The sequence below is a fragment of the Salmo salar genome, chromosome 06 (assembly GCF_965601325.2).
Source record: "Salmo salar chromosome 06, fSalSal1, whole genome shotgun sequence".
Taxonomy (NCBI): domain Eukaryota; kingdom Metazoa; phylum Chordata; class Actinopteri; order Salmoniformes; family Salmonidae; genus Salmo; species Salmo salar.
This window is the reverse complement of record NC_138296.1, coordinates 11,801,463-11,827,407: the sequence shown is the minus strand read 5'-3', so window position 1 is coordinate 11,827,407 and position 25,945 is coordinate 11,801,463. Positions and strand designations below refer to the sequence as shown.

Sequence of the window (25,945 nt, the reverse complement as noted above, 5' to 3'; positions counted from 1 at the left end):
AACGTTTGACTCCACATAAAAAGTGCCAGGCAGAGGCATTGTTTATTACAGTATTTAATCCCCAAATCGTTCTTCGGTAATGACCTTGAGTAGTGATTCAAAGGTAATCGGCAGATCCCTATCTGATGTTATCATTCTGTTGATCTCACCAACAACGCATATTTAATACAACTTGTTTTCCATGTTCAAAATGTTTAAAAATATGTTTTATAGTTTTATGCTCATTAATTCATTGTGGATTTATGGTAGAACTTTACTTTAAGAGTTGATTTTGATATGCCACATAATTGAATTTCTCACACAAGAACATTAAGTCTCTGTAATAGAATGTCACCATCCACTCCCACAGTAAGAGTAGGTTTTATTACTCAATTATGCTGAGTCATTAACTGAAATTCATTATTACACTTCTCTACCCACTTCTTTACTGGTTGCTAACCAACCAGTAAAACAGGAACAACTAGACAAGCAGAGGAAAGAGAGTACACATGGAGGATGGAGACATTGATAAAGCACATTTCAGGAACCTTGCTCCTTACATAATAAACTAGTTATCACTTCACTGTAAGTTACTCTGTAACACTTTACAGTAAGTTGCTCTGTAACACTTTACAGTAAGTTGCTCTGTAACATGTTCCATTAAGTTGCTCTGTAACACTTTACAGTAAGTTGCTCTGTAACACTTTACTGTAAGTTGCTCTGTAACACTTTACAGTAAGTTGCTCTGTAACATGTTCCATTAAGTTGCTCTGTAATCCTTTACAGTAAGTTTCTCTGTAACACTTTACTGTAAGTTGCTCTGTAATCCTTTACAGTAAGTTGCTCTGTAACACTTTACAGTAAGTTGCTCTGTAACACTTTACTGTAAGTTGCTCTGTAACACTTTACAGTAAGTTGCTCTGTAACATGTTCCATTAAGTTGCTCTGTAATCCTTTACAGTAAGTTTCTCTGTAACACTTTACTGTAAGTTGCTCTGTAATCCTTTACAGTAAGTTGCTCTGTAACACTTTACAGTAAGTTTCTCTGTAACACTTTACTGTAAGTTGCTCTGTAACATGTTCCATTAAGTTGCTCTGTAACACTTTCCATTAAGTTGCTCTGTAACATGTTCCATTAAGTTGCTCTGTAACATGTTCCATTAAGTTGCTCTGTAACACTTTACTGTAAGTTGCTCTGTAACACTTTACAGTAAGTTGCTCTGTAACACTTTACAGTAAGTTGCTCTGTAACATGTTCCATTAAGTTGCTCTGTAACACTTTCCATTAAGTTGCTCTGTAACATGTTCCATTAAGTTGCTCTGTAACATGTTCCATTAAGTTGCTCTGTAACACTTTCCATTAAATCAAATCAAATCAAATTTATTTTTATATAGCCCTTCGTACATCAGCTGATATTCTCAAAGTGCTGTACAGAAACCCAGCCTAAAACCCCAAACAGCAAGCAAAGCATGTGAAAGAAGCACGGTGGCTAGGAAAAACTCCCTAGGAAAAACTCCCTAGAAAGGCCAAAAACCTAGGAAGAAACCTAGAGAGGAACCAGGCTATGAGGGGTGGCCAGTCCTCTTCTGGCTGTGCAGGGTGGATATTATAACAGAACATGGTCAAAATGTTAAAATGTTAAAATGTTCATAAATGACCAGCATGGTCAAATAATAATAATCATAGTAGTTGTCGAGGGTGCAACAAGCACGTCCGGTGAACAGGTCAGGGTTCCATAGCCGCAGGCAGAACAGTTGAAACTGGAGCAGCAGCACGGCCAGGTGGACTGGGGACAGCAAGGAGTCATCATACCAGGTAGTCCTGAGGCATGGTCCTAGGGCTCAGGTCCTCCAAGAGAAAGACAGAAAGAGAGAAAGAGAGAATTAGAGAGAGCATATTTAAATACACACAGGACACCGGATAAGACAAGAGAAATACTCCAGATGTAACAGACTGACCCTAGCCCCCCGACACATAAACTACTGCAGCATAAATACTGGAGGCTGAGACAGGAGGGATCAGAAGACACTGTGGCCCCATCCGATGATACCCCCGGACAGGGCCAAACAGGCAGGATATAACCCCACCCACTTTGCCAAAGCACAGCCCCCACACCACTAGAGGGATGTCTCCAACCACCAACTTACCGTCCTAAGACAAGGCCGAGTATAGCCCACAACGATCTCCGCCATGGCACAACCCAAGGGGGGGGGGGGGGGCGCCAACCCAACCCATTAAGTTGCTTTGTAACACTTTCCATTAAGTTGCTCTGTAACATGTTCCATTAAGTTGCTCTGTAACATGTTCCATTAAGTTGCTCTGTAACATGTTCCATTAAGTTGCTCTGTAACATGTTCCATTAAGTTGCTATGTAACACTTTACGGTAAGTTGCTCTCATACAGTGGTAGTAAACTAGTAATAACTACAACTCATGTACTCACGTACATTCACTTAGTGACCCAATATACACACTAGAACTCTAGAAACACAACACACACACACACACACATATATATATATATATATATATATATATATATATATATATATATATATATATATATATACAGGTTATATGACTATGCAACACCTGTTATGTTCACCATGTAGCCTACACAACTATGTAGGCCCTGTATCAGATCCTCCAATACTGTACATTCCTTGTCCATTATAAACTGTACACATTGTTCCCTTCACAAAAGAGAAAGCAGAGCTAACTCTCCCTGGTGTTGGTATAGCAGGGCCTCTAAGTAGTGTCAGTGGTAAGACAACACCTCAGTGTTCCCATGCCCCAAGTCTCTCTTTACAGCAATCAATCCCCGACCCATGCTCATCTTTACCTGCAAGTCGGTCTTGCTCCTTCAACCTGCCAGGGACTCACATGAATTATTTGCTGAGGATACTGAAGGCATTTGAGAGCGCACTTTCTCTCTGTGTCTCGGTGTCTCATTCTGTCTCGGTGCCTCTCATGTGTCTCTGTGTCTGTTTCTGTCTCCCTTTCTCTGTTCACATTGTCAGAATATACCATGTGCCAGTAGGACATAAAGATACTTTGGCACATGATGCGATGGTTATCTAGTCCTTCTAATAAAGTAACTGTAGCCTGTACTTTTAAATGTCACTGAAGTTCTCATTAAACAGGTAAAACAACTTACAACCAGAAACGCACAACAATGGTCTCCATGAGAGGTGCTGGGATTGCAACCCTCACCATTCTATATTGAGGACTTGTTGCCAACAACATATGGGGCAGTTATATGGTGAGCAGGGGTAGTTATAGACCTATGGTAATGGGTGAATATGGAGGCATGTTCACAGGGGCCTCCTTTTCTTTTGATCTTAGGACCAATATTTCAACCATTATTAATCAAATCACCATCATAAAGTGTATAAATTTAGGAAATAAGACAATGCCTTTTCCTCTAAGTCATTCCATAAACTCACTTTATTGCAGAAACCAGAGTGACTGAACCAGCGCTGTTTCATTCAGTGACTTAATTAGATCCTTTCCAGGTCATTGAGGACAAACAGGCATACAAGAAACACACTGTGCAAGTTCAAACTATATGGCACTACAATATATATTGACAGAATGAACAAAATGACATGTTTCAATTAATTAAGTGCAATAAATTGTCTTCATGAGAGCATGAGTGAAGAAGAGAAAATTAGACCATACAATAACAAGAAATGGGTCATCTATCAAGTAGTGCGTAATGACGCACCATGCATATGCTAGAGCCATATGGCTCTGGCTTTGTGGGCTATGCCAATATAATCCAAGGAAGTGTGGCAGCTACCATTGCCATCAATGTGAATATCACAAGCAGAACGACCAAGCAACGTGCCGTTGTGCAAATCCTGATTCGCCGTCTCCTGCGGTTGGGTTGGGGAACAACAGGCATAGTGTCCAGGCTAACCGCATCTTCATCAGCCATGGGTCGGCCCTGGGCACTGATGATGAAAATCTGAGACTTTCTGTGGTCGGGACTGATCAGTGATAGTATCCGTCGACTCCTGCATCTCTCTGAAATCCACCTAAAGTGTCTCCCAATCCAGCTCAGTCCACTTGAATCAGACGGTGAGCTACTATGCCCTGACGCGCGTCGTGTTTCATGGTGATGCTGTGGGTTACCAGGTGCTGGTGGAGGGACAGGGACCTTCAAGGTCTGCCTGCCTCCTTCCTCGGCCTCTTTCCCTGGGGCGAGAGGAACCCCAACCTCCTGTTGCTTCTTGATGAAAGTCAGGTGTCGGCAGACGGGACAGATGATGGTGTCTCTGATGACGCCGTCCCTGTTGATACTGACTAAGGTTTTTACCAGACAGTCGTGGCAGAAAACGTGTCCGCAGCTCAGGGTCCTCTCCGTGCCGGAGAGACTATCATAACACACGGGACACTCAGAGTCCTCCTGGCTCTGCGAGTCCCGTTCCTCCTCTTGATGTCCGTCGAATGGTGTCATCCTGGAGCCTTTACGCGCTGCCTGGCAGTGCTATCCACACCGGTGGTGCACCATGGAATCACCAATAATCCTAATAACAACTGTTGGTGCCTCGGGATTTGACTATAGTTCCAACAGCGAGAATAAAGCTGATTTCAACAGGCTAGGATCCCGAACCTACCTGCCTGAAGGTCTGTTGCACTGGCTGAGTGAAACCAAAACACGTGCCACTCCTCCCATACAGGGCAGTGTCTCCCTCTCAGGGATGGCTGTCATCTATACCCATAGGCTACACCTGTGTGACTCGCTGCTCTTCTGGTGCGTTCAGTTTCCCCTGAGTGACAAAATCAGCCAAACAGGATTTGGAATGTTTGAGAAAGAACACTGCAGATGTAATTCCAGTGACAGTCATGTCCCACCATTCTCCAAACCATGAAGTCTGACCCACAGAACAGATAAGCTATGTGTTATTGAGGTTGACTTCATAGAAATGCTTTGTAATTCATTTGATATTGGTGCACACCCTTGCGAAAAAGATTGCAGTCAGTCTGCAGTATAACTGCCGTTAGAGTGAGTATAATTGCAGTATGCTGCAAATACTGTGTACAAAATAACACAGTTCTTCTACTGCAGTAATTTTTCCAGTGCAACTGCAGTTAGTTACAGTGCAGTATAACTCACTGCAGTTATTCTGCAATTACTGCGTCCAAAATACCAGAGCCAAATACATGTTTACTGCAGCTTCAAAACTACAACCCTTTTTTGTAAAGGCATAGCCTATAAGCTAAACATAGAAGAAATACTGGCCCACTGAATACAACAACATTTTGGCTATATCCACTCAAATACGAAATACTCGCAACAGGCTACTATGGGAAGTGCAGTATTGCTACAACTATTAGCCTATTAAATTCATTTCTAGGCTGCCTGTGAATGAGGATTTGAAAGGCCTTATGCTGCTCTATGGAGGCTACTGCCTACACATCATCTGACTGCACTGCATTACTAATTTCTTAGCATAATAGCGCTACCTTGTGGTCAGGACGAGGCAAATTAGAGGTCCAACCCTGGCGTGTCACATTTGACGTACGTATGATTTCATTACGTGCCACCGCCTCGGAAGCTACGTTACTTCCGAGAGTCGCGTTGGCGTTTTCTAAACACAGACAGTCATTTCGATGAAGACAGTCCAGGTCAGAAGATGTGGCGACTGTAACTGAATCTGGAGACAGATACACGGATTGGACATGCCCAGGTAAGGACATTGATTTACATATTTACGTTGGGTACTTTACCAAAAGCTAGCTAGCTGGTTAACCTGTGTTTTCGACTTTAGCGAGCTTTGAACGACGAGCAGCCAGCGGCTCACCAAACCAGTGACAGCTGAAAATAGGTTGTTGAGCTTGCCGTTTGGTGCCATGCTAGTCTTGCTAGCTAATAATTATGTATTTGATTTGGCGACACTGTGATATTGACGAGCTAATTGTTTCCTTTCTGGCTTACTAGTTACACATGTTTTACTGTGTGGAAACAGTCAGTATCAGAAAGTGTTGACATTTTATGTTGTCTGGTGGTGGTTTCGTATGACAAGCAAAAAGCCGGTTACTACTAACGTTACTAGCCGGTCTCAGCCCTGGAACCAGTTAGAGGTGATTAACGTTAGGACTGAGTGATTACCGGTCTCGTTGCCTGTGGATACCACGTCTTATTTATTCTGCCTCACCTTGTCCTTCACTGACCGTACATGGTCAGCCGACTACTGTAAACTAAATACAGTTGATCTTAGCTAATGTAATAATGTGGCATTTAGCCTAGAATGTTTCTTGCCACCAAATATTCAGGGAATGTAAATGTTGTTTATCATCATAGGGGTGGATATCTTAATTCTACATACAGTAAGAATTTCACCTAAACTGTAGCTACAGCTTTGTTCCTTGGAGTCTAACCTGCTGCTCTGAAAGCCAATGTAATGGTGCTAGCCGGTAGCCACATGCAGTTAGCTAGTATAAAAACGGTCTAAGATCTCTACCAAATAGGGCATTCTCCAGGGTCTCACCACCACCGTTCCTCCGAGACTGGACGTCACAACAGGGAGTATGCCTGGTCGGCTGCACATCCTACCTATACACACTGCTACACACAGCGGAACCCTACACCCTCAAATAGCCTATCCCAGACCTCTGGTGGAAGTGGGAGGATTTTAGTTTCCTGGAAATAACGTAACTCACAGAGAATTTGGTGTGAGCCCGCGTAGTGCGTCACCCACTCACTCTTTATTAAACAGCCAGACAGAGAGATGTCATCTGCATCAGAGGAAAAGAGGAAGCCAAAAGGTGAGTGGACAGGAAAACCACAGACTCCACTACCTTCCTCTGTTGGCTAGTTAGCCTGCCCTGCTCTAAGCCATGGGTAAATATAACCAGATGGTTCCTCTGCTGTTGGCTTGGTAGTAGAATCTACATACTGTGACCCAAATTGTACCCTATTCCCTATATAGTGTGCTTCTTTTGACCAGGGCTCACTGCTCTGGTCTAAAGTAGTGCACTTAATAGTGAGTAGGTTGCCATTTGGGAAATGAGCCCATGTGTTCTGCACACCAAGATGCCACCCAACATGCCTGCACTGGAATGGGTACAAAAACAGAGAAAAACATCTGTCTACTTTTTCCTGAAGCTGAGTCTTCTGTGCTGAAAATCACTGTCAGTGAGTGAACCTGGTGTTGTCTTTCATATCCTGGTTTGTTGTTTGTAATTGAACACAACACACTACTGTCAGCTGAGTGTAACCTAAAGATTGGTCTTATTTATCACCAAGGAAACAACAGCTAGTCTGTTATTGAGACTCACATTCAAGTCTTTTGCTTCTCTGTGATAAAGGGATGAATGGAGAGACGTAAGTTTTCGAACCTTCTTCTCTCATAGCTCTGACTGTGATTTCACCTCAATGGACGTGTTGTTCACGTGGTAGCCTAATAACATTACATCATGTTGGCTATACGATCATTAGCCCAGTTCAGCTAAGTATAGCTAACATGATCTATCATTAGCCCAGTTCAGCTAAGTATAGCTAACATGATGATCCTTGATGAACCATGCTAATGATTGTATAGCTAACATGATGATCTATCACTAGCCCAGTTCAGCTAAGTATAGCTAACACGATGATCTTTGATGAACCATGCTAATGATTGTATAACTAACATGATGATCTATCATTAGCCTAGTTCAGCTAAGGTCATCATGTTAGCTATACTATCATTAGCCTAGTTCAGCTAGTATCTTAGACTATGCTATGTTGACAGTATCAAAACCAATCCTAGTTCAGCTAGTATCTTAGACTATGCTATGTTGACAGTATCAAAACCAATCCTAGTTCAGCTAGTATCTTAGACTATGCTATGTTGACAGTATCAAAACCAATCCTAGTTCAGCTAGTATCTTAGACTATGCTATGTTGACAGTATCAAAACCAATCCTAGGTCAGCTAGTATCTTACACTATGCTATGTTGACAGTATCAAAACCAATCCTAGTTCAGCTAGTATCTTAGACTATGCTATGTTGACAGTATCAAAACCAGTCTTTAGTAAACAATCCAGTTATTGCATCACCATGCTTCAGTCTCCACCTTGGTGTTGTTGACACTCTCCTCAGGCCCCCTCAGTTTCCTGAATGAGTCCCAGTAGTAGTGGTGTGACGACACAGTTTCCTGAGCGAGTCCCAGTAGTAGTGGTGTGACGACACAGTTTCCTGAGCCAGTCCCAGTAGTAGTGGTGTAACCACAGTTTCCTGAGCCAGTCCCAGTAGTAGTGGTGTGACGACACAGTTTCCTGAGCGAGTCCCAGTAGTAGTAGTGGTGTGACGACACAGTTTCCTGAGCGAGTCCAAGTAGTAGTAGTGGTGTGACGACACAGTTTCCTGAGCGAGTCCCAGTGGTAGTGGTGTGACGACACAGTTTCCTGAGCGAGTCCCAGTAGTAGTAGTGGTGTGACGACACAGTTTCCTGAGCGAGTCCCAGTAGTAGTAGTGGTGTGACGACACAGTTTCCTGAGCCAGTCCCAGTAGTAGTAGTGGTGTGACGACACAGTTTCCTGAGCGAGTCCCAGTAGTAGTAGTGGTGTGACGACACAATTTCCTGAGCTGCATAACACACACGCACGCTCTGCATACCATACATACACCTAGAGTAATGTGAGAGAGAACAGCTATTCTCCCTTTGACCCCATGACCCCTGGGACCTGTCTAACTGACAGATGACTCTCCCTTGTTAACTGAATTAAAAGCCATTTGACATTCTGTTAAGCAGAGTGCAGTATAGAGGATGGTGCTGGTGTTGGGGTGGCTGACCAGGCTGCTGACCCATCCGTCTGTTAGAATGCTGGCCTGCTGTTGGTGTTGGGGTGGCTGACCGCTGTGCTGACTCATCCGTCTGTTAAAGCTACAACATGTCACAAAGCTACAACACTTTTTTGGGCGACCTGACCAAATTCACATAGAAATGTGAGTTATAGATCTGTCATTCCCGTTGAAAGCAAGTCTAAGAAGCGGTAGGTCTGTTCTATTTCTGTGCTTCCCGTTCTGAATTTTTGTTTCTGCGTCTTCTACTTTCGGTTTTGTACACCAGTTTCAAACAGCCAAATATACTATATTTTTGCTTACAGAAAATATATTTCACAGCGGTTTAGATGCTACAATGATTCTCTACACAATGACTGCTTGTTTTGTCACAAACTGAAATTAGGCAAACTATTAGAATTTTAGCAACCAGGAAGTGGAGGAGCGATTTCTGCACAGTGTAACTTTAGAGTGCTTGTGTTGGGACAGTTTGAAGCGACTGACCCATGCATGCTGGAAATCCCTCTAACCAGAGATGATCACTAGTAGCCTTGCCTATTCCTGGAGCTACTGGGAGGGCTTGGGACTCCCTGCTGTTCAACCTCACACAGCACACACACACTGGACCAAACAGACGTGTGGGCGTTTAATCACATCCTCCCTCTGAGGTGGCTTTGGCCCAACCACAGCTTCATTCATAACACTGCTGCTCAGGGTTTCCATACTACTTCTGTTCCATGTGTTTATGATTGGCATTCAACACACAAAATGGCCATGAATAGAAGTGAATGAAGCTTTTTGAAAACATGTCCAGTCCGCTGTTGCCCATGTCAAACAAACAGGGCTAGAAGTTTTAATGAGGAGGCCCTGGTCTGTATGAAGGGGCTCTGTGGGTCCTACTGGGGGAATCCTACATCTCCTTACTGAGGAGTTGGCCTACCAAATGGCTGGTTGTCACCCAGGTGTTGCTGCTGGGTCAGTGTGTCAGGCCCTTGTTGTTAGAAGAGAGGTGGAGGGAGGCTGAATTGAAGTCAGTGGGTCTTGAATAACTGTGATGACAGCCAGACTCCTGACAGGCCAGCCAGACTCCTGACAGGCCAGCCAGACTCCTGACAGGCCAGCCAGACTCCTGACAGGCCAGCCAGACTCCTGACAGGCCAGCCAGACTCCTGACAGGCCAGCCTGAGCATAAGATTAAGTACTTTTTTAATATTTTTGCAATGAATTAGTCTGCTACTTTTCTTGGGTAAGAATAAACCCTGTTTGGTTTTCTGCCATTCAAATGTTTAGGCCTACATTCAGGATACGTCTGTCTTTAACAAGCTTCAGGTGATCATGATGTTCTCCTCTTCAGGTTGTTCTACCATGGACACAGACATGATACCAACATTCACTTCAAAGGACCAGGAGATTGACTACTGGAAGGCCTTATCCCTCAAGTATAACAACAGGTATGTTCATGTCAACTGATCTAGGCTACTCATAGCTCATTTAACAAAATCATTCATTGATTTATACATGGTCAAACATTGAGTTTCAGAAGATTAGACTCAGCAGTTTGTCATTGTATCTGTTGAACTACTCTCCTCTACATACATGTTCCAAATTGAAACTCAAGCTAGGCACAGTCTTTCACTTTGACGTCTTCTCAGTAATATAATTATACATGACCAGAAAACCACATGGCTTGTTCTCGACTCTGTTACATAAGCTTTTATGCTTTTTATGCTTTTATGTTTGCTCATAACACTGGAAGATGAATAACAAGGTTATGTCGTAACAGTCATGTGATCATCTGGCACATGGCCTGTTCCTCTATAGGCCTTTGTTAAAGTTACCATCGACACAGGAAGCAATGGACTCATTGGCTTAAATTAGGCCGAGTAAGTTTAGGTCTAGTTGTTCTTAGTGCTGGGGAGTCATCATTAGTGCACACCGTAGCAAAATGTGTTGTAATGGAAAACATTTGGAAGGAAAATGAGCATTTCTTATTGTACTGGTTCAGGTAGTAGCCTACCTCCCCGTTTCAGTCCCTTTTCTTCCGTTTGGTTTCTATTGAATATGACTCTGGTGTCACTTTTACAGATATCCTATATCCAGCAGGGTGTTCTAGAACAGATATAGTCTATATCCAGCAGGGTGTACTAGAACACACACAGCCTATATCCAGCAGGGTGTTCTAGAACAGATATAGCCTATATCCAGCAGGGTGTTCTAGAACAGATATAGTCTATATCCAGCAGGGTGTTCTAGAACAGATATAGTCTATATCCAGCAGGGTGTACTAGAACAGATATAGCCTATATCCAGCAGGGTGTTCTAGAACAGATATAGTCTATATCCAGCAGGGTGTTCTAGAACAGATATAGCCTATATCCAGCAGGGTGTTCTAGAACAGATATAGCCTATATCCAGCAGGGTGTTCTAGAACAGATATAGTCTATATCCAGCAGGGTGTTCTAGAACAGATATAGCCTATATCCAGCAGGGTGTACTAGAACAGATATAGCCTATATCCAGCAGGGTGTTCTAGAACAGATATAGTCTATATCCAGCAGGGTGTTCTAGAACAGATATAGCCTATATCCAGCAGGGTGTTCTAGAACAGATATAGCCTATATCCAGCAGGGTGTTCTAGAACAGATATAGTCTATATCCAGCAGGGTGTTCTAGAACAGATATAGCCTATATCCAGCAGGGTGTTCTAGAACAGATATAGTCTATATCCAGCAGGGTGTTCTAGAACAGATATAGTCTATATCCAGCAGGGTGTACTAGAACAGATATAGTCTATATCCAGCAGGGTGTACTAGAACAGATATAGCCTATATCCAGCAGGGTGTTCTAGAACAGATATAGTCTATATCCAGCAGGGTGTTCTAGAACAGATATAGCCTATATCCAGCAGGGTGTTCTAGAACAGATATAGCCTATATCCAGCAGGGTGTTCTAGAACAGATATAGTCTATATCCAGCAGGGTGTTCTAGAACAGATATAGCCTATATCCAGCAGGGTGTTCTAGAACAGATATAGCCTATATCCAGCAGGGTGTTCTAGAACAGATATAGCCTATATCCAGCAGGGTGTTCTAGAACAGATATAGCCTATATCCAGCAGGGTGTTCTAGAACAGATATAGTCTATATCCAGCAGGGTGTTCTAGAACAGATATAGTCTATATCCAGCCGGGTGTTCTAGAACAGATATAGCCTATATCCAGCAGGGTGTTCTAGAACAGATATAGCCTATATCCAGCAGGGTGTACTAGAACAGATATAGCCTATATCCAGCAGGGTGTTCTAGAACAGATATAGCCTATATCCAGCAGGGTGTTCTAGAACAGATATAGCCTATATCCAGCAGGGTGTTCTAGAACAGATATAGTCTATATCCAGCAGGGTGTTCTAGAACAGATATAGCCTATATCCAGCAGGGTGTAGGTGCTAGAGGGGAGCAGATATAGCTCTGAGGGTGAGGTGCCAGCAGGGTGTACTAGAACAGATATAGCCTATATCCAGCAGGGTGTTCTAGAACAGATATAGCCTATATCCAGCAGGGTGTTCTAGAACAGATATAGCCTATATCCAGCAGGGTGTTCTAGAACAGATATAGCCTATATCCAGCAGGGTGTACTAGAACAGATATAGCCTATATCCAGCAGGGTGTTCTAGAACAGATATCCTATATCCAGCATGTTACTAGTTCAGAATAATACAGGTCTACAGTATTAACTATGTTACTAGTTCAACATGATACAGGTCTACAGTATTAACTATGATACTAGTTCAGATTGATACAGGTCTACAGTATTAACTATGATACTAGTTCAGAATGATTTAGTCCTACAGTATTAACTATGATACTAGTTCAGAATGATACAGGTCTACAGTATTAACTATGATACTAGTTCAGAATGATACAGGTCTACAGTATTAACTATGATACTAGTTCAGAATGATACAGGTCTACAGTATTAACTATGTTACTAGTTCAACATGATACAGGTCTACAGTATTAACTATGATACAGGTCTACAGTATTAACTATGATACTAGTTCAGAATGATACAGGTCTACAGTATTAACTATGATACAGGTCTACAGTATTAACTATGATACTAGTTCAGAATGTTACAGGTCTAAAGTATTAACTATGTTACTAGTTCAGAATGATACAGGTCTACAGTATTAACTATGTTACTAGTTCAGCATGATACAGGTCTACAGTATTAACTATGATACTAGTTCAGAATGATACAGGTCTACAGTATTAACTATGATACAGGTCTACAGTATTAACTATGATACTAGTTCAGAATGATACAGGTCTACAGTATTAACTATGATACTAGTTCAGAATGATACAGGTCTACAGTATTAACTATGTTACTAGTTCAGCATGATACAGGTCTACAGTATTAACTATGATACTAGTTCAGAATGATACAGGTCTACAGTATTATGATACTAGTTCAGAATGATACAGGTCTACAGTATTAACTATGATACAGGTCTACAGTATTAACTATGTTACTAGTTCAGAATGATACAGGTCTACAGTATTAACTATGTTACTAGTTCAGAATGATACGGGTCTACAGTATTAACTATGTTACTAGTTCAACATGATACAGGTCTACAGTATTAACTATGATACTAGTTCAGAATGATACAGGTCTACAGTATTATGATACTAGTTCAGAATGATACAGGTCTACAGTATTAACTATGATACAGGTCTACAGTATTAACTATGATACTAGTTCAGAATGATACAGGTCTACAGTATTAACTATGTTACTAGTTCAGAATGATACAGGTCTACAGTATTAACTATGTTACTAGTTCAACATGATACTGGTCTACAGTATTAACTATGATACTGGTCTACAGTATTAACTATGATACTGGTCTACAGTATTAACTGTGATACTAGTTCAGAATGATACAGGTCTACAGTATTAACTATGATACTAGTTCAGAATGATACAGGTCTACAGTATTAACTATGATACTAGTTCAGAATGATACAGGTCTACAGTATTAACTATGATACTAGTTCAGAATGATACAGGTCTACAGTATTAACTATGATACTAGTTCAGAATGATACAGGTCTACAGTATTAACTGTTACTAGTTCAGAATGATGTAGTCCTACAGTCCTGCACATGTTCAAGTGGTTCTGTTTTCCCAGGCTCTGTAGAGCCTTACCCTGTCAGTGTTGACACAACACATTCTAGAGTATAGGCCTAGTGTGTGTGTTCATGAGGAGGTCCCAGATGGCTGCGCTACACACACACAAATAATTTGATATTCTAATTTACGCCTATTTAACACACACACACACAAACATGTGCACTATGCACACACACGTATACATGGATTTTGTATTGTAGACTAGTGACCTGAGTGAACACACTTAATGTGTTGCGAAATCTGGTGTGTAATGTGATGTTTTCTATTGTATATAACCGCCATAATGTTGCTGGACCCCAGGAAGAGTACCTGCTGCCTTGGCAGGAATGAATGGGGATCCATAATAAACCCCAGGAAGAGTACCTGCTGCCTTGGCAGGAATGAATGGGGATCCATAATAAACCCCAGGAAGAGTACCTGCTGCCTTGGCAGGAATGAATGGGGATCCATAATAAACCCCAGGAAGAGTACCTGCTGCCTTGGCAGGAATGAATGGGGATCCATAATAAACCCCAGGAAGAGTACCTGCTGCCTTGGCAGGAATGAATGGGGATCCATAATAAACCCCAGGAAGAGTACCTGCTGCCTTGGCAGGAATGAATGGGGATCCATAATAAACCCCAGGAAGAGTACCTGCTGCCTTGACAGGAACTAATGGGGATCCATAATAAATACAAATACTTGTTTGTACACAGTGGTATTTTGGTCGTATTGTCTGATATGTTATGATGTATATTGGTCCCGTGTGGCTCAGTAGGTAGAGCATGGTGTTTGCAACGCCAGGGTTGTGGGTTCGATTCCCACGGGGGACCAGTACGGAGAAAAAAATGTATGAATTGTATGCATTCACTACTGTAAGTCGCTCTGGATAAGAGTGTCTGCTAAATGACTAAAATGTAAATGTAAAAATGTCTGAAAACAGTGATGTTGTCAGAGGGAAGGTAACCGAAGTCATTCCAGTCAGAGCCATAGTTGAACAGGGCTGTTCTGCGGCCAAACTGGCCATGTGTGCTTCTGGTACGGTAACCGTGTGTGTGGAATGAGCATGGAAACCCAGTAAGGCCAAGGATGGAGCAGTGGCTGCCAGTTAAACTGACCCCAGAGCTGTCGAACCCTGTTAATGTGTGTGTCACTCAGACCTTTTCTGTTCCAAGGGTCATCCCTGGTCAGTGGAACTATGTATCTGTAGCCTGGTCCCAGATCTGTTTGTACGATCATCTCAACTCCTTGTCATGCCAAACAGTGGTCCTTTGTATCTCAGTTGTAATGCCAGGGTAGTGGGTTTGATTCCTGGGACTACCCATATGTAAAATATATGAACGCATGACTGTAAGTCACTTTAACATAATTGTCTGCTAAATGGCATGTTATTATTTTACAGCACAAACAGATCCTGGTACAGGCTAACATATCTGGCTACCAGGTTAGTATACCATGCCTTAGGTTCTCACACATGAACCAACCCTTCTAATTCAATTCAGTGGAGCCACCTGACTGAATGAAGGGCATGGAAAGTCTGCATTCATTCAGCTCTAGCATGGCATTGGCCTTTGTCATGACAGATGAGTCAGGGGCCATGAAGAACCATTCTAGTTGCATTACATCTATGACCAGACAGACGTTAAGTTCTAGTAGCTTTACGTCTATGGACAGACAGATGATAGACTGATATACAGCCACATGGGACAAGAGAAGGTGCTATGCTACAATCAGCTAGGTCTATCTGTAGATATTACTGGACTGTATTACTAGGTTGTATCTAGCACATACTGTGTGGGTCAGTAAGTCTGGACACAGTCCAGTGAGTCTGAATATAGACTGAATACAGACTGGACTGAGGTCTGATAGAGCTTTGAGACAGAGACAGTACCTCGGGTCTGATGGAGCTTTGAGACAGTACCTCGGGTCTGATGGAGCTTTGAGACAGTACCTCGGGTCTGATGGAGCTTTGAGACAGTACCTCGGGTCTGATGGAGCTTTGAGACAGTACCTCGGGTCTGATGGAGCTTTGAGACAGTACCTCGGGTCTGATGGAGCTTTGAGACAGTACCTCGGGTCTGATGGAGCTTTGAGACAGTACCTCGGGTCTGATGGAGCTTTGAGACAGTACCTCGGGTCTGATGGAGCTTTGAGACAGTACCTCGGGTCTGATGGAGCTTTGAGACAGTACCTCGGGTCTGATGGAGCTTTGAGACAGTACCTCGGGTCTGATGGAGCTTTGAGACAGTACCTCGGGTCTGATGGAGCTTTGAGACAGTACCTCGGGTCTGATGGAGCTTTGAGACAGTACCTCAGCAGGTCTGATGGAGCTTTGAGACAGTACCTCGGGTCTGATGGAGCTTTGAGACCTCAGCAGGGGTTTGTCATTAGAGGATACAGATGGCTCCTATATGCCTGCTGCTGTTCAGTGTGTTCTGAGAGGGGTGAGGGGTCAAGGGGTCTGGAGACAGGATATTATGAGTGAAGAGACCGGGTGTGTTCAGACATGTTCCACTGACCACAGGATAGGTCTAGGTCTGACTGTCCAGGGGATGTGACTACCACTCATTAGTACCACAATTGATCATTAAATAACAGTCCCTCCCGTGTGTCCTCCAGCTACCATGAGGCCCAGGAGGAGCTGGTGGAGTTCCAGGAAGGGAGCAGAGAGCTGGAGGCGGAGTTAGAGGCCCAGCTAGGACAGGCTGAACACCGCCTCAGAGACCTGCACACAGAGAACCAAAGACTGAAGAGCGAGTTGGACAACCTCAAGGTAACATACGCAGGAACGGACACATGCATGCATATATATACACACACACACACACCCACAGACAGAGGGGTTAGAACCAAACACTGAAGTGTGAGCTGGACAACCTCAAGGTAAATGTTGTACCTCTTTGTGTTAGAATTGAACAAATATGTGAAACGGTTGGGGATTCGGTTTCGGCAAACGCTGTTCCTGGGGATTCGGTTCCGGCAAACACTGGATTACAGTTCCGGAACATCAGTTAACATCACCCATTCACCAGGGACTGGAAACAGGGCTCAACAACTACATCTGGATCTCAGAGTAAAGCCACACTCCTGGATGCCCCTGCTGCCTGCCAGAGAGAGAGATGCATGTGTTGGCTGGCTGACCAGCATATCACTGGTTAGATCACTAGTGCTGGCAAGGTATATCACTGACCAGGATGTAGATCACTGAGATAATAGAACATGACGCTAACTAGGATGTCAATCACTGGGATAATAGAACATGATGCTAACCAGGATGTAGAGCACTGGGATAATAGAACATGATGCTAACCAGGATGTAGAGCACTGGGATAATAGAACATGATGCTAACCAGGATGTAGAGCACTGGGATAATATAACATGATGCTAACCAGGATGAAGAGCACTGGGATAATAGAACATGATGCTAACCAGGATGAAGAGCACTGGGATAATAGAACATGATGCTAACCAGGATGTAGAGCACTGGGATAATAGAACATGATGCTAACCAGGATGTAGAGCACTGGAATAATAGAACATGATGCTAACCAGGATGTAGATCAATGGGATAATAGAACATGATGCTAACCAGGATGTAGAGCACTGGGATAATAGAACATGATGCTAACCAGGATGTAGAGCACTGGGATAATAGAACATGAAGCTAACCAGGATGTAGAGCACTGGGATAATAGAACATGATGCTAACCAGGATGTAGAGCACTGGGATAATAGAACATGATGCTAACCAGGATGTAGAGCACTGGGATAATAGAACATGATGCTAACCAGGATGTAGATCAATGGGATAATAGAACATGATGCTAACCAGGATGTCGAGCTCTGGGATAATAGAACATGATGCTAACCAGGATGTAGATCAATGGGATAATAGAACATGATGCTAACCAGGATGTAGAGCACTGAGATAAAATAACACCTGCTTCTTTATGATGAGGTGCTGTCTTTCATGACCATTTCCTTCTGTCCGTGGGATAACCATGTTGATGTGTGTTAGACAGTCTGTTGGACTACATATGGCCGCAACATGTGAGTGTGCAGTAGACTAGAGAAGCTAGAGTTCTATGATCGGGCCATGGAGGACTATGATTCATGTGAGGGCGTAGAGCTTGGGGCCGTAGAGCTGGGGCTATCCTTGCTGTTGACCCAGACCTTAGGCTTACTTGATTCTGACACCTATGAGCCATTCTTCACCCCTCGCCAGAGAACGAAGGAGTTCTGGAGTCTATGAACACTGAGAATGTTAACATTAAGAAAGTTGGCATGTCAACACTCCCTTCCACCGCTCACCTCAGTCATCAATGCAACCATCTCCACACACTCATTCGTTCTCCATGTTGTCTGAACGTTGTTCTCTCTCCCTCCTCTCTCCCCTGTAGGAGAAGTTAGAGCAGCAGTATGCTCAGAGCTATAAGCAGGTCTCCATGTTAGAGGATGACCTGGGACAGACCAGAGGAATCAAGGAACAGCTTCATAAATACGTCAGAGAACTGGAGCAGGCCAACGATGACCTGGAGAGAGCCAAGAGGTCACTATATACCACAGTAGAACTAAACTAACGTTACTAACGCAGCCATTCAAATGTTTTAGTTGAGTTCAGGCCTAGGTTGTAGGCTAAGTGGATGCTGGCTGGTAGCTGTGCCTCAGTATCACATGTATTGGTCACATACACATATTTAGCAGATGTCATTGTGGGTGTAGTGAAATACTTGTAAAGGTGTTAACCCAGTTATCCAACCCACACAGATACTGTACATTTTTCACCTGCTCTGCTACTAACCGTTGTCCACCCCAACTCCTCTCCTCCTCCCTCCCTCAGGGCGACCATCGTATCTCTGGAGGACTTTGAGGGTCGTCTGAACCAGGCCATAGAGAGGAATGCCTTCCTGGAGAGTGAGCTGGATGAGAAGGAGTCTCTACTGGTCTCAGTACAGAGACTGAAGGATGAAGCCAGAGGTATGAAGACATGAAACACCTAGCCTACCTCTATCTCAGACCTACCCTTTCTGTTATGTCTAATACGGCTGTATTAAAGTCAGCTGGATGAGAAGGAGTCTAGTGGTCTCAGTACAGAGACTGAAGGATGAAGCCAGCGGTATGGACGGGGATAACCCCTAAGCTCCCTGTCCCCCTAAGCTCCCTGTCCCCCTAAGCTCCCTGTCCCCCTAAGCTCCCTGCCCCCCACTAATCATGGGCTTGATGATAGTAGACCAGTGTAATCAGATGTAGTGATAGTACTGGAGTATATGAAATGGTTGTCTGGCTGGTACTTGAGGAGAGGGTTGTGAAACACTGCTCTATCCATTTGGTAGAATCTGTATTGGTGTGACAGATGCCTCAGACATGAGACAGGAGATGGTGGTGAGGGAGAAAACTGCAGACAGAATGTCATGTCTGTTATCATGTCTGTATTGGTGCTTATCTCATGTCTGTCTATCTGCCCCCCCCCAGACCTGAGACAGGAGATGGTGGTGAGGGAAAGGACTGCAGACAGAATGTCAGCCCCCAGCTCTCCTACCCTGGACATGGACAAGATGGACTCTGCTGTCCAGGCCTCCCTGTCCCTGCCCGTCACCCCTGTAGGGAAGGGTATGGAACACCCGTTCATCAACCCTAAATCATCAGGTAGGTCAACAGCCGTGTCTTCTAACAGACCTGGGTGGAAATAGTGTTTTCTCTCTAATACTTTACATGTGCTTTATTGAGTTTGCCAGGTGCAATGGAATCCATGGAAGAGTCTCAAAAGTCCCTCCAGGCAGTCCCAATTAAATGCTCAAAGTGTTTTGAAAGTATATAAATACTATTTGAACCCAGGTCTTATTTAGTTCCTTCACTTTTGGAGCTGTACCTCCATGTTAAACAGTTTCTAGGTATCTGTCATGTGCTAAACACTGTCTCCTCTTTATCTCCTCTCTCTCTCTACAGTGTTAACAAATGGCTGTGGGCCTGGTGGCTCACCTCTGACCCCATCAGCAAGAATCTCTGCTCTTAATATTGTTGGGGACCTTCTTAGAAAAGTGGGGGTAAATATCAGACTTGTTTCTTGTAGCAATGTTTTCCATTGCCATTGCTATGTATCCATCCTCTATGAAGCTAATGTTGATGACAAAACATTATGAACACTCTTCTTGAGTGAACCCAACAGTTTGGCTTCCGTCTCCTCTCTTGACAGCAGAGTATATTGGAAAGGTGTCTGTGACCTGAATTAAAGGTTACAACAGAATCCACAGCTTGTGATTAGTCTAATGTAGGCCATGTGTGTCTGTCCTTAGGCGCTGGAGTCCAAGCTAGCTGCATGTAGGAACTTTGCCAAGGACCAGGCCGTGAGGAAAACCTACTCCACGTCGTCCACCAACATGATCACTGGGAACGGAAACCTCATCAACAGCAACGCCACCAAGTTCTCCCACTCACTACACACCACCTACTACGACAAAACGTGAGTTCTGTCTCTCTCAGGAGTATTCCTACTGGTCCATCTCTCTGCTTGACTTCCTGTCTGCAGTGTTCGTGTGACTCGCTCCGAGACAGTAGAAGAAGTGACAGGCTGAATGGACTCCATCCCATTTTTAATCAGAGTTGGTCTAACCAGAGTATGTTGAGAATACCCAAACAGCTTTCTATTTGATATTGTCAATGAACTAACTTCTGTCTTCTTGGTTTGTCTCTGTCTGGTGTTGTCCCCCACAGGGCTGTGAATGGACTGGACCCCAGCACCCTGACTGCCCTGGCGTCGCCCCGGACTGTCTCCCCTCCTGGCATGCTGCCTCTCACCGTTTAGCATGGCCCCAACCTCTGTACAAGCTCCCCGCAGAACAAGGGTACCCCTCATCCTTCACCCCAACCTCACATCCTCCGTCAAATCTCTGTACAACTCCTGTATGCCCCGCAGAACACTGAGAGGAGAGAACACTTGAAGAACCGTTACTGTGTGTGTGTGTGTGTGTGTGTGTGTGTGTGTGTGTGTGTGTGTGTGGGAGAGACACTTGACTGAATGATTGAAAAGGCCTCACTCACCTATGAGTGGGGTGGGGTTGGATGCTGAGTGTGTTTGTGTGTATTTAACATACAGGCACATGCCTGAGCTTTGCTCATGTGGATGATGTGCTGGTGACCTCTGTGCTCTGGAGTGTCTCCATTTTAGCTCCATCAGTTTATCAGTTTCACTCTATAACAGCTATATAACAAATGTCCCCAATGGACTGCAGCGTCCTTCCTCTTAACCTTTTATTTTCTTCTCTGGATGAATTGCACAATTACAAATAATTTATATTTACAATGTTGTATTTAAAAATGAAAAGGGACTTTTTGCAAAGTTAGATGATTTCATCATTACTGTATGTATGCTTTAAGATGCAATATTTCCTGTTTGTTTGTTTGTATGTTATGGGGTCAGATGGAGTTGATGACCCTTAACCCCCATGTTCAGAAGAATGACTGAATTAATGTTTATTGTGTTCAGCCTGTGATCAGAACCATGTTCTCTTATTGGGCTGCATCTCAATAGTCCAGTTAATAGCCTCATCTCCTCTCCTTCCTCTCAATAGTCCAGTTAGTCTTGGAGAGAATGAGAAAACAACAGGACCGGTAAAAGCAATGTGGATGATCTATCTCTACCAGAAATGAGCTTTCACCTGTAATTTCCTTCCCATCAGTGCAGAGGAGGGAAAGGAGAGAAGATGAGGAAACCACTTTATACTATTGAGATGCACCCCCAAGTCCCTATTGTCCTGGATGTGGGCTGACCAGACAGAACAGACCGGTCAGCTGGTGGACCATCTGTAGTCTGGTAGGGAGGGATGGACCTCCATGTTAAATAGCCTGGAAACATCAGCTGCTGTCCTCTTCATTAATGAAGTTAGGTCCGCTTCACCACAGACTGTACTGTCCTAATGGCACCCTCACTATCTAGTGCACTCCTTTTGACCATGGGGCATATTCCCTATGTAGTGCACTCCTTTTGACCTGCAGAACAGAATATCCAGCAACAATAACCCAGCAGTCCAACCATCTAACAGGTATAGGGTGAAGTTGCCTTAGATGCTGACCCTGGGTCAGTTTTTCCCTTTACCCCACTAATGGTTAGGATTGGGGAGGGGAAGCTGATCCTAGATCTGTACCTAGGGGAAACCTCACCCTAGAGCTATCTAACAGTGGGTCACGCTCATCCCTTTTTGTAGACTAGATCCTAGCCTGGTTAAACCAGACTGAATGCTGTGTTCACCATGAGGGGAGTGCTCAGTCTAGTTTTAATCAGGCTATTGGTGACCATTTTGTCACGTTGGCTCCTGTCCTGTCGATGAAACGTTTGTAATAGAGAACCTCATCTCAGAATGACATGCCTCTTCCTGGTCTCTGTCGTTGATATTCACTTATGATTTATTTTACATCCCCCATTCTGCCTGTATCTTCATCTGGGGTTAATAGTGCTCCCTCCTATCACAGCCTTAAATGAAAAGCCTTAAGGCCAGTTTCCTGGACACAGATTAAAGCTGCAATATATAGCTTTTTGGGTGACCTGACCAAATTTACATAGAAATGTTATAGATCTGTTCTTTTCATTGAAAGCAAGTCTAAGAAGGTGGTAGATCTGTTATTTGTCTATGCTTCCTGTTTTATAGTTTTGTTTTTGGGTCTTTTACTTTCTGTTTTGTACACCAGCTTCAAATCAGCTGAAAATACAATGTTTTTGGTTATGGAAAATATATTTCACAGCGGTTTAGATGCTACAATGATTCTCTACACTATACTTGCTTGTTTTCTCACAAGTTGAAATTCTAATTCTAGCAACCAGGAAATGGCGGTGCGATTTCTGCATAGTGCATCTTTAAGCCTAGTCTTGGACTTAACACTTTCAATGGAGATTCTCCATTCAGAATGATTTAGAATCCAGCACTAGGCTTAATCTGTGTCTGAGAAACTGGTCCTAAAACTATTCCACCTATTCCAGGACTATCATTTGGAGTGCTTGCTTACTCCCATGGTCTATGATGTCACCCACCTTTACCACATCACTCTGAGCTCTATGTCAGCCTGTTGCTATGTCCCCATGTATACAGGTTTGGAACTAAGCATTGTAACTCTGTCTAACACATTTGTACATACCAACGTTTGGCATTATTACAGTTCTATTTATTTCAGATGTCTTTATGGCATGTTTAAAATGAAGAACCTGAGTTTTACTATTGTACATCAGTCCAAGATCACATATCATGATGTACAATTGGTTGTCCAGTCTGTTCGATAAAATGAAATAAAGATATTGAAAAATAAGTACTGAAACTTTGTTGTACATCACTCATGATGCAGCTTATAAGTCTGATGAAAAAGTGAACCTAAAGGTAATGTTTTCCTGACTTGTTGGTTTGAGAGGATAGAAAGACCCGTATTATAGGAGTTAGCCTCCCACTGTTATTGGCTACAAACACACAATGCTGTCTCTTTCCAGATGGACACACCCAACACACACACACTGTACAGATCTGCTAAACACAGTGGGACAACTGTAACCCAAAAATATAAAGGGAAATGTCCAGAATACTCTTGTCACAGTTGTCAAATAAAATGTTCTTGAAAACAGGCTATTGGCATTCTGTGTTTGCGTGCAGTCTCGCTCTCTCTCTCTGGTTGCTGTAGGCTCCTCTTGCTGTCATGTTGAAATTTGTACTGTCTTTGGTGAAATAACTGGGGGGGTTTTACAAGCCGAGGAGAGACGCAGTTAAAAGATTGATGCATAACCAGAGGAAGCGAGAGGGATCAGTCTTCTCCAGCAGGTGGCGTTGTTGCCTTTCTTTAGCTCACTAAGTGAGGAGATTTTGTATAAAGGTCAATGAGTGTCGAATTTGGTAAACATACATTTGAATTGATTATTTGCTACATGAGGTTTATTTTTATCAAATACTTGTTGCGTAATGCTTAGGTTAAGTGTACGGAAATAATTAGGAAATGTGACATCCGGCAAATTTGAGAAAAAACACTATTGGAGTTGTCGCGAGATGGCTATGCATATTCATGATCTAGTGAAAAAGTGATCAACAACAATGGGCGTGACGGATAGAAGTAGTCACTACAGGTGTGATCAAGCCTTACGTCAAAGTTGCCTGAAGCTGATTGGAAAATGCTATGCCCTGACAAATTATTCAGAAGAAAATCCTAGGGGACAGAGTCTAATTTACATAAGGTTGGTTAACTTACCAGTGTTGACCCAAAACATACATTTACAAACTACTTGTTTAAAGTGTTATTGCAACCATGGTGTTATTGTTTTTACAGAAGCTTATAAATCAATTAACCTGATAATGATCCACATCATATGGGTAGAAAAATGTGTGGTATGCAGCAAAACTATATATATTTTGCGTCCATCCTGTTCTGATCTAATGAGATGGATGTAGGATCTTCTCCAACCTGGAATCTAGGCCTTTCCCAGTAATGAAGGACAGAAAGCTGCAGCTGTGCACCTCACTGCCGACCACTACTGTATCGGGGAAGTACGTGGTGCAGGGGGCCTAGTGGTACAAATTGCAGCCGTTCTCACTCAGTGGAGGCAGGCACGAAGATAGGCCCCTCTTGGCATTGGTGAAGACTCCACTCAAGTTAGGGGTTAGAGGTTATATTTCATGGCAGCCTCTCCTATACCACTATTCCCAACATGTTATACCCCAGAGGTTGTAAATAAAATCTTTAAAGGTTGGTCTGACTTGCATTGTTATGGTAGGGAGCTGAAACCCATAGCCGAATGGCTTCAGACTGAGCACTTCTCACCAATTATATTTACAGAGAGCAATTTCCATTTAATAACAGTTAGTGTCCATTTATTTATAGTAATTGTGTTAATTAATTATTGCTTTCTTCCGTGGAAAAATAGAATGTATAAAAATGGCAAATATACCGAAAGCCAAATCAAGCAGAGATTTACGACTATTTAACCATGTTAATCACTGCTGAAACATGCAAACTACAAACATTTAGCTAGTTAAAGATAATGAATACGTGACAATGAAATACAAATATATTTTATTAAAAACAATTCATTCAAAAGTGTCAAACAAAGTGAGCGTATGTGTGTGTATGTATGTGTTACAGCGTGACGTAGAATCACTACTTTACGTACCCCGGGGCATTGTGAAGCTGAATGACGCTCGTCGGTACCCCGTCTAACTGGCGGTGGGGACAGACAATTGTAAATGGTTTAGACGGGGCTTTACTTTAATCAAAGTGCAGTTCAGATTCACAGAATGCAGGCAATGTAAAAGCTAAACAAATTGTTTTCTACTAAAGTCGTGCTTCTGCAAAAACTACAGATATAACTGGGTGATCAATAAATCATGGGATTTATGTCAGTTGCTAGGTCTTAGCAGGTGAATGATTCCTTGTCTAATGATTATGCCAGCTAGCTATGGCTTTACAGAAGAATCGAGTTAACTTAAAAATAGCTTGCAAAATAACTTAGCGTAGTCGATTTAAGTAAATAGCATCAGACTAAAAAGTTAGAGTTGTAGAAAACTCTTAATAACAGTGATTTGACAATAGCTTCCAAAAACGTATTCCAAAGAAGAAAATAGCTTGCTACCTAGCCAGAAAATAAAGACATTTAGATTTACCCGCCGCCATGACAGCTGGGCTTTTATGTTGGACATGCGCAAGAGGTTGCGCACGTCGTGTTTCGTAACAGGTTGTACCAGGAAAGTCACTGCGGGCAAGTGAGCGGACACTTACAAAACGCGGTCAAGCCGAAAACATTGTTCAGCCATCCGTTCTTCAGTTTCTTCCTGAATTTCTGTGCGCGAATACACAACACTTTACGTTATCGCGTGTTTTCTGAAACTCACTGGGCCTTGAAAAGATCGGAGAAAAGTTTTCTGAATTTAGAGCACATTTTGTCATTTACTGTAAGGATGTGTTCAGAACAGTTACAATAGTTTATCATGCAAAGATGATAAGGCGCAGACAGTGGTATTATTAAAATATCTAGAATTCCAAATTGATTGATTT

The 25,945-nt window shown here is 43.0% G+C and overlaps 2 protein-coding genes across 4 annotated transcripts in view; both read left to right on the top strand.

The window, feature by feature from the left end:
• Positions 1-5,543: 5,543 nt before the first annotated feature.
• LOC106606306 (nuclear distribution protein nudE-like 1-B) lies at positions 5,544-23,531 on the top strand. The gene is made up of 9 exons (XM_014202463.3): positions 5,544-5,675; positions 10,108-10,204; positions 16,549-16,702; positions 18,331-18,479; positions 18,771-18,907; positions 19,403-19,576; positions 19,877-19,974; positions 20,224-20,390; positions 20,642-23,531. The coding sequence occupies exons 2-9, from the start codon at positions 10,119-10,121 to the stop codon at positions 20,730-20,732; spliced, it is 1,056 nt and encodes a 351-aa protein (XP_014057938.1). The 5' UTR covers positions 5,544-5,675; positions 10,108-10,118; the 3' UTR covers positions 20,733-23,531.
• Positions 23,532-25,613: 2,082 nt separating this feature from the next.
• Positions 25,614-25,945, top strand: part of LOC106606226 (medium-chain acyl-CoA ligase ACSF2, mitochondrial) — a 199,714-nt gene continuing 199,382 nt past the window's right edge. For all 3 annotated transcript variants that reach the window (XR_006770123.2, XM_045719721.2, XM_045719720.1), the window contains exon 1: positions 25,614-25,842. The gene's annotated coding sequence lies outside the window, so the exon portion shown is untranslated. The remainder of the gene's footprint in view (positions 25,843-25,945) is intronic.